Raw genomic sequence first — 9,577 nt, 5'->3', positions numbered from 1 at the left:
CCTATCAAAAAGCCTGTAATTCCTTGCACAGTGATTTCTCAATGAAACGGGTCTAAGCCTCTGGCGCACTAAGCTTTACGCGTCCGTGAGACTGTGAATACCCACCTGGGAGGCTCAACTCTCGAGCTTCCCCTTCCCGATCCCGGAGCCCCTACTCACGAGCACCGTCTGGCCACCCTGGCAAACCGGAACCTTAGTCCTTAATCTTTAAAAGAATGATCTGTTGCTTGTAAAGGGCTATGAGACATCCCTGGGTGGAAGAGTCTATGCTGAACCCATATAGCCGAGCCCCAGAAGAAATGCCCAACACTCTGCTTCTATAAAGGTTTCAGCCTAGAAATCCCTGTGAAGCAGTTCTACTCTGACACTTGACTCAGTGACAACAGATTTAGGTCTTTTGTTTGTTTATAAAGCTGTGACTACATGTTCTTCTATATTCACTGTTTAATTCATTTAGAAAGTTTGCAAATAAAGACCACTTATTATGTACTTGCACATAGTTACAACAACAAATGAGTTCGGAAGGGCTTGAATATCATTTTAATTATCCAGTTGGAAAATTGCTTATATTAAAAATACATTGGGTATTCAATTTATTTTACAGACTAGATGCATTTTGGAATTTCCCCATAGACAGTTGAGCATAGTTTTTGGGTTTTTTTTTTTAATTGCTTCCTATATAATTTGTTATGGTGTTGTTAAATGTCATTGGGTCAGGTCTGATGCATAGCAAGGGTTTCTGAGGAGTGGCTTTTAGGTCTGAGCCACTGACCTTGCAGTTAGCAGTCCAGTGCATATCATATAGCACCACACCAGGACACTCTATAGTAAGTAGTTCATGTATATGTCTAATTTCATCTGCTTAGATTTAGGTTACTTTCTAGAAGGACCATAGTTTATACATTTCATAATAATACTGTATTGTGTTAGCAAGTGACATATATAAATCAGGCAGCTGTATTTTTTTAAGGATGTAAGAATGGCTGAAATTTCACTTAAAGGTTTCATTGATTCCCAAATTTTGGGATTCATGATAAAAGGAGGAGTCTGTGGTGAATATTTAATAGGCCAATAACATATAACAGATCAAATCCCTCAATGCTGAGTTAAGAGGTTTTTAGGATGTGCAGCCTCAGGTGTGTAATTGTGGTTTTCTTCCAGTAATACCTTCACAAAGCAAATATCAAGTCATTCTCTGTGTAGTCTTTCCAGAGATAACTGGAAAATTATTTGGAGGTGTCATGGCTATTTTTCTTATTTCAACCAGAGTATTGAAATTGGAGTAAAGTAGCCATTTCCCCCCTAGTAATATAAAACAAATGCTAATGAAAACAAAAGCTAACCGCAAACTTTAACAATTCTAATAATATTTCTAATGAGGTTACTCTAGAAGTAACCCTTACCATGTATTTCCGGCGTATGATTTTATAAAAGAAAAACAATGTATTTTCATTGAAAGTTTGGCTTTTCAAATCCACCCAGATGAGCCTCAGAAGACAGGCCTGGCAAACTGCTTCCAAAAGACCATAGCCTCAAAACCTCTCTGAGACAGTTCTACTCCGCACACCATGAGTAAGAGTTAACTTGATGGCAGCTAACACCACCAACATAGTAAGCCTAAGTACCAAATAATTGTTGTTGTTGTTAAGTGCCGTGGAGTCGGTTCCGACTCATAGCGACCCTGCACAGGGTTTCTGAGGCTGTAAATCTTTACGGGAGCAGAACGCCTCATCTTTCTCCTGTGGAACCGCTGGTAGTTTCGAACTGCTGACCTTGCGGTTCACAGCCCGATTCGTAACCACTACGCTACCAGAGCTCCCCATTTAAATTCTATTTTGTGTTTACATACAATATAATAATCAGAACTTAAAGGAATTTTACATTGTAATCTATTGCTTTAGAATAAAATAAAAGCTCTGATTTATTGTTATCTGTCCACTTGTCCTGCTTGAAAAGATTCTTCTAACTTTTTGGTTTTAAAATGTCATTCTTTTATTAAGTAATAAAGTGAAAATTCTTAGAAACTAGTGGGATATGGATAGTATAAAATAAAGAGTCAGCAGTACTGCATTGCTATAATCACCAATAATCAAGAGGTGCTGATAATATTACTTATATTGATAATAATTCATGTGTAATCCATGTTCTTTTTTTTTCTCTCCCTTATGTTTTTGTATATTTCAACAGCTAAAGAAGTACACAGGTCATGGCACGTTTAACAAAAAGACGACAGGCGGATACAAAAGCTATCCAGCATCTTTGGGCTGCTATTGAGATTATACGGAATCAGAAGCAAATTGCCAACATTGACCGTATTACAAAGTGAGTAAGTTTAAATAAAACTATCTCTAAAGTTTTATAAGCCATTTGAAAAAAAGTAGGCAAAAAAAAATTATTGTGTTAATCAACGTATGTTAAAAAAAAAAACTGAAGTCACTTTTTGCCCTGTAATTGTTAACAGAATATACAGTTGTTACAAAAACAAATATAGAAACATGTACCAACCAACATTTGTTTAGTTTTTATAAATAAATATTAGATAAGTACAATAACAATATGTGCTAGCCATCATGTGCTTTCAGTAATCAAAAAATGTTAACTCTTTAGAAACAAGTATATACTTAAGTCTTTTAGTAAAAAGATTAATTGTTAAGGATATGCTTTTATCTCATAAAATTAAAAGCAATCTTCATTTAATTTATTTAACACAGGCAAGCATGTTATACATAGTAAGTAAGTAATCTTTTACTATATTGATTACTCTAGCCACAGACTGAGACTTTTCAATAAGTTCAATCTATATTTTACAAGTTATTGTAAATAAATCTTCAGCTAAAATAAAGTGCTATGTGGTTTTCTGTTATTTATCCCCCTAGTTTCCAGTACTGTTAATCTTGGTTGACAAAGATTCAGGATAGAAGAAGAAAATAGTGAACTACTTTATAAATACTTTATTTACATGCTATATACTAATTATAAAGGAAAACTCATGGCATAATGGTTAAACGCTTGACCACTAACCAAAAGGTTGCAGTTCATATCTACCCAGAAGCTCTGCAGGAGAAAAACATGACGACCTGTTCTCATAAAGATTATAGCCTAGAAAACCCTATGGGCGCAGTTCTACTGTGTCACATGTGGCCCATATGAGTTACAAGTACCTAACTACAACAGTATACTACTTATAAGGGAGTTTAAAACAAGGAACTATATGTACAAGGGTAATCATAAAGTATTGCTATTAGGGTTTTAGTTTATACATGCACAGGTTTATTCCAAACAAAGCATGTTTAAGCATGTTTCTGTGGTCAAGGGAAGACTGTAGGCAAGTTCTCTCAGTTATACGTTTGTCTTAGTCTTCTTAGAGTGCCTACACAAAGAGGTCCGCTCTAAATTGTGGTTTCTGAGGGGATCTGCTGGCCCAGTTATATTCAAGGCAAAGGTTAGGATAACTGTTTACTGAAATTCCAAAGGGAGGGGTCAGTCTTCATAGATTTTCTTGAAGAACACAGGATGATTATGGGAGTTTATAATGAAGACGTTTTAAGAAAATTGAAAGCTGCAGTGGTAAGACAAAAGACCAGGAAAGTTGAATGGAGGAATTTTTTTTTTTTTTCCTACCACAATGCACATATTCATTCTTCAAGGGTAGCAAGCACTGTCATAGAATTGCATCAGGAAACCCTACCCCATCCACCCAGGTCGTACATACTCCTTCAGACTTCTTTTTGTTTATAAAACTCAAAGAACATTCAAAAGGTACATGATTTGACTTCCTCAAGGATGTCCAAACTGCCATTTTCCAGTTGTATAAATTGAAGAATGCAGAATTCTTCTTTGGGGAAGGGGTAGAATGATGAAACTACTGCTTTCAGAAATTTGTGTTGATTTAGATGGAAGATATGTTGAGAAATACTAGCTTTACATGTTGATATTTTTGTTTAATAAAGGTTTCTTTGATTTTGCAGCAATATGTTTTGACGTGTACCCTCTTATATGTTTCTCCAGGAATTTAAAATGAATAAAACAAAATCTGTCTTTTTTTTTAAAGTTTTGATATTTTTTCAGTAATTTAAACAGAATTTCTTTATAATTATCCCTCCCCAACATTATTTAGATGCTGTTTAAAAAAATTTTTTAAAGATAATTTATAAAAGTTAATTTAAATAAATGCATTCATCATTAGCCCCTGATAAAATTATTTTACCTGAATTTATAAGAAACAAAACTATGTATCTTATTCTTTTTTTAGTAAAAAAGATTATAAAGCCTGCTTATGAGATAGGAACAAGAGACAGAGAAAAGGGAAAACACTGTATGCCGCTTTAAGTCTGTATTCGCCCTTTAAGTATTTTAAAGTTAACCCTGTATGACTCCTAATTCTTAAAGTTATTTAGAAGAAAAACAAAAACATACAGAATGATAGATAGCCCCTTAGTAAAAATAAGTATAGTATAAATATAATATTATTTTAATTATTATAATTAGTGTGTAAAGTAATATAATAATTAAAATAATATACTATTTATATATATTGGTGTGGTGCTGTACGAAGAACACTGGAAAGCTAACCACAAGATCGGCGGTTTAAGTCCACCAGCCGCTCTCCAGAAACAGGGCTATGATATTGCATTAACAAAAATAACAATGAATATTATTTTCCTTGTTATATATTTTTATTAAAGTAGTTAAGTTGAGGCATGGTGACTATTAATTACTGCGAGGTATAAAAATATTTGAAAAAAAATCTTAAAAGAATAAGATGCAGAAAGTATTTTCCTCTCATTGTTGTTGTTGTTAAGTGCCGTTGAGTCGGTTCTGACCCATAGCAACCCTGTACAGGGTTTCCGAGGGTGTAAATCCTTACGGGAGTAGAAAGCCTGATCTTTCTCCCGCGGAGCAGCTGGTAGTTTCGAACCGCTGACCTTAAGGTTCGCAGCCCGATTCGTAACCACTACGCTACCAGAGCTCACTTTCCTCTCATTAGTATTTTTAAAATAAACATAATTTGTTGTTAAGTGCCGTATATTGGGTTTCCGAGGAATAGCTGGTGAGCTTGAACCACTGACTTTGCAGTTCAAAGTGACTTTGCAGTCCAGTGCATTAACCCACAGCACCACACCAGGACCCCAAGATATGTACATCAAAATTATTTATAAAAGAATATTATAATAAGATACTCTTGCTTAGATTTATTTTTTAAAGTTAAAATCATTTAATCTTGAGCTACTTTAATTTTTCAGACTGTTAATTCTATTGTTCTTTGGGAGCTTTCTCTGAAAACTTACGGAACATTATCTAAAATGCTATCCTAATTTTACTGTGATCGTGTACTTAGTTTGGCTATTAATGTTTCTTGCAAGCTGTAGCAAGCTATTGCTCTTGGAGCAAGAGAATTAACCCCCACAGGGATGGGACTTTCGTGACTCCTCTGTGTGTAGAAAGAGCTTTGGTGGTGAAGTAGTTAAGCTCAGGGCTGCCAAACAAAAGGTCAGCAGTTCAAACCCATCAGTTGCTCCATGGGAGAAAGATGTTGCAGTCTACTTGTATACAGATTCACAGCTGTGGAAACCATCTGGGACAGTTGGACTCTGGCTTGTAAGGGACTCTGTGATTCAGAATCAGCCTGATGGCAGTGGGTTTGCCTGGGGGATTTTTGGGGGTGTGTGTGTGTGTGTGTGTGTATATATATGTTGTTGTTGTTATGTGCCGTGGAGTCAGTTCCAACTCATAGCGACCCTGTACAGGGTTTCCGAGGCTGTAAATCATTACGGGAGCAGAACATCTCATCTTTCTCCCGCGGAACAGCTGGTAGTTTCGAACTGCTGACCTTGTGGTTCGCAGCCCAATTCATAACCACTATGCTACCAGAGCTCCATATACATGTATATATATGGTAGTTGTGGTGGTGGTGGTGGTGGTGGTATGCCGTCCGACTCATAGCGACACTGTATAGGGTTTCCAAGGCTGTAAATCTGTACACAAGGAGAAAGTCTCATCTTTCTGAACCGTTGGTAGTTTCAAACTGCTGAAGTTGAGGTTAGCAGCCTCACTAGTAACCACTATACTACATGCTAAATTACAGTAAAGAATACAGAAATTGTTAAATTTGCATATATCTTATTTTGCTTCGTGAGTTGTTGATTAGCACTCTTTTCACTCCTTTTTTAATCAGTATAGGCTTAAAGCGTGGCAAAGCTTATTTTCTTTGTGCAAAAGTAAAGCTTACAGTTCTTGAGGTGAATATAAATAAATGTACTATATTCGCCTGTCAAATTGTCTTTGTTCTATCAGTCTCATGGAAAGATGAAAAAACAAAGACTATCAGAGGTTAAGTGTTTCAGAGTGGTTCTCAGTATTTCTTCTGCTTCATCTTAATCTCATCTGAGAGGCATGCATGTGCTTTTCCATACAGTGGATCACTTCATAGCATCCTGTACTACTTCCATAACTATAATCACAGTTGTAATTATTTCCCTGCTAGACTGTCAGCTCCAAGAAGGAACTGTCTAGATAGATAATTGCCTAGCCCAATGCCTTTGCTTCACAATTAATGTTAAATTCCTTGCTCATTACCCTCACCCTAGGTAAGTTAGGAAGTAGCATTGAACTATAATAGGAAGTAAGATATTTTGCTTTAAAACCTAATACTCTTAGTCTGTACTCTTGATGGTAAAGTACTTTTCAAGCCTTGGATTCATTGCACATCAACTTACTCTGCTTAACACAGAGGCGTCTGAACATAGAGGTGTCTTTACAAATATCTTGTTACTGAAGGTTATAGTAGAGTTTTCTCAAGAATATACATATATGGAGAAGGTAGAGCAAGATGGCATCATCTACCATACCATTTTCCTACAGCAAAGATAAGAAGCCAAGTGAAACAGATAGAGGTGACAATCTTGGAACCCTGAACAGAAAACAGAAGGATGAAAAACATCGACTTGCAGGAGAAGCTGAATGAAAACAATGAGCAAGAAGACATAAAGATTATGGGTATCCTGCCAGCCAGCACAGCATGGCCATCTTGAGACAAAGACCAGTTTTCCTAGGTGAGAAATAAAGGAAGGTTACTTCATGGACTCCCCAGTAGGAGGCCAACAGTTAAAGATCCAGGTAATCAATGAGTAAGGAGGGAGCTAGAAAATAGTGGTCCTTGGTTCTTTTAATTAAAGACCCACATGGAATGGAGGTGGGAGTATCTATGGAGTAAGAGTTGGAGATATTGTACTCTGGAACTTCCCCACCTGCCCATATTGGGTTGGGGCAGCAGGGCATTGGGGCATTGATCACCAGCTATACTTGCCAAGTAAGTGCACTGATGCCCAGCAACCAGAAAAGTGCACTTTTCACTCTTTTCCCCACCACCCTCCAGTTACTAGACAGGTGGTCCTCCCCATCCTCACCTACCACACACACACTCTGCAGCCTCTCCCCATCCTGGTGGTCCAGGACACAGCCGCCCAATGATCCTCCCACCTCCACTGAACCCTGCTATGCTGTTCTCTCAGTGGCACAAGCTCCCAAGGATTACATGTCAGCTAAACTGTCAGCTCTGTAAAATAAGCACTCAACTGCTAACCACAAAGTTGGCAGTTCAGACCCGTCAGGCGCTCCTTGGAAACTGACTTGGCAGCACTTAACAACAATAACCACAATACCTGCCCCTTCCTCACACTCTAGGTGATTGTTCCTGCTGCCCCCATGTTCTCCTGGAAATACTGCACTGCCCCTTGGCAGTTGGCAGTGCTCCCTCACATCTTCCATTATCATGTGCCCACCATTATAGCACTGGTGGTGCACCTTACTGAGTATACCCTCCACTTCCCCACTGCCCCACAGGCCAACAGCATGTGTTCCCCCACTGCTGGGCAGGCAATTTGCAGCCTATGGCAGCCTCCTCACCCCCAACTAGACAATCCCTGATGAGCTTTTGCTCCAACAACCAGCAGTGGGAGGCTCAACCCTTGACTCACAGCTCTCATCCTTGTCCTGTTTTTACCTTGACTGAAGATTCAACTTCCTGTGCTGCCAACACAGTGGCCAGAGAAGCACACCCTTCTCCCCATCCCTTATACCCTGGCAACCTGCAGTGAGCGCTTCTGTGACACACTCACCAGGAACCCGTGCTCCCTTACCCTGACTGTATGGCTTTTGGAGGACCACACCATGGTGCCCAGAAGTGGTAACTGGTGGGCATGGCCTGTACCCATGCCAGGTAATGGGACTGCCAGGCACAGCATCAGAGCAGCAACTACTCACATGTCACTAAGTGCTACCTGCACTTCTAGTAATGATGAGCAGTAGTTTCCAGCACCATCATTCAATGTCTCTTGAGCTGCAACATCATGCATCCCACACCCAGACAGTTCCAGCAGGTCAACTGCTCATTCATTGAAACTCCTTGATCTCAAAGCAAGTACAGAAACACCAACTCATTCATATATAGAGAGCTTATCCAATCCGTTTGGGAATCCCTAACTCAAAACAGTTATACAAACATCCTGCACTAAATACAGAAACTATCCCAGAAGGATCCCACTGCCAGCTGCTAATCCACCTACCAAGAGATGGATGGTAAACTCTCCCATTCCACTAGATTAGCCACCAAAAGAGTTTATTCCCATCCCCACGCATCCTGATAGATCAAAACAGAACAATAAACCAGGACAAAGCAAATAAATGTAGAAGAAATCGCTGAAACAATTTTGTAATGCCTCAAAGACAGCAGACAGTATCAAATAAAGATGCAGAAGAGATGGCTGAAGCAACTGATCAATGTACATGGGAAGAAAATCTTCTTGAAGACCGGGTAATGGAGCTACCGATAAGGAAATTCAAAGACACATGGATAGGATCATCAAAGAGATGAAGGAAAACAGACAAAACCAAAGAGAAAACAGGCAAAACTTCAGAAGAATTCAGGAAAGAAATACCCAAACAAAATGATAAAAAAACATTTGTTGTTATTGTTTTTAGGTGCATCAAGTCAGTACTGACTCATAGTGACCCTGTGCAAAACAGAATGAAACACTACCTGGTCCCCGGCCAACCTCACAGTTGTTGCCATGCTTGAGCCCATTGATGCAGCCACTTTGCCAGTCTATCTCGCTGAGGGTCTTCCTCTTTTTTTCTCACCCTCCACCCTACCAAACATAATATCCTTCTCTGGTGACTGGTCCCTCCTGACAATATGTCTGAAGTATGAGAGACAAAGTTTGGCCATCCTGGCCTCCAAGGAGCACTCTGGCTGTACTTGTTCCAACACAGACTGCCCATGACACTTTCCTGTTCTCCAACACCATAACTCAAAAGCATCAATTCTTCTACGGTCTTCCTTATTCACTGTCCAGCTTTTGCATGCATATGAGTTTATTGAAAATAACATGGCTTGAGTCACGCACACCTTAGAAATCAAGCTGTCATCTATGCTCTTCAACAGTTTCAAAAGGTCTTGTGCAGCAGATTTGCCTAATATAATACGTCATTTGATTTCTTGACTGCTGCTTCTGTGAGTGTTGATAGTTGATCCAAGAAGAATGAAGTCCTTGACAACTTCAATCTTTTCTCCGTTGAT

General features: G+C 38.8%; 1 protein-coding gene across 5 annotated transcripts in view; it reads left to right on the top strand.

The window, feature by feature from the left end:
• The first annotated feature begins 2,191 nt into the window (after positions 1-2,191).
• The window catches only part of ZMYND11 (zinc finger, MYND-type containing 11), a 133,770-nt gene continuing 126,384 nt past the window's right edge, over positions 2,192-9,577 (top strand). For 3 of the 5 annotated variants that reach the window (XM_006874428.1, XM_006874427.1, XM_006874425.1), the window contains exon 1: positions 2,192-2,322. In XM_006874428.1, coding sequence (XP_006874490.1) covers positions 2,207-2,322 — 116 coding nt within the window. In that variant the 5' untranslated portion in view covers positions 2,192-2,206. The remainder of the gene's footprint in view (positions 2,323-9,577) is intronic. The other 2 variants (XM_006874424.1, XM_006874426.1) reach the window with 2 other exon arrangements.

The sequence above is a fragment of the Chrysochloris asiatica genome, unplaced genomic scaffold (genome assembly GCF_000296735.1).
Source record: "Chrysochloris asiatica unplaced genomic scaffold, ChrAsi1.0 scaffold00277, whole genome shotgun sequence".
Taxonomy (NCBI): Eukaryota; Metazoa; Chordata; class Mammalia; order Afrosoricida; family Chrysochloridae; genus Chrysochloris; species Chrysochloris asiatica.
Note: the sequence above shows the minus strand (reverse complement) of the source record. Positions and strands in the feature narration are given on the sequence as shown.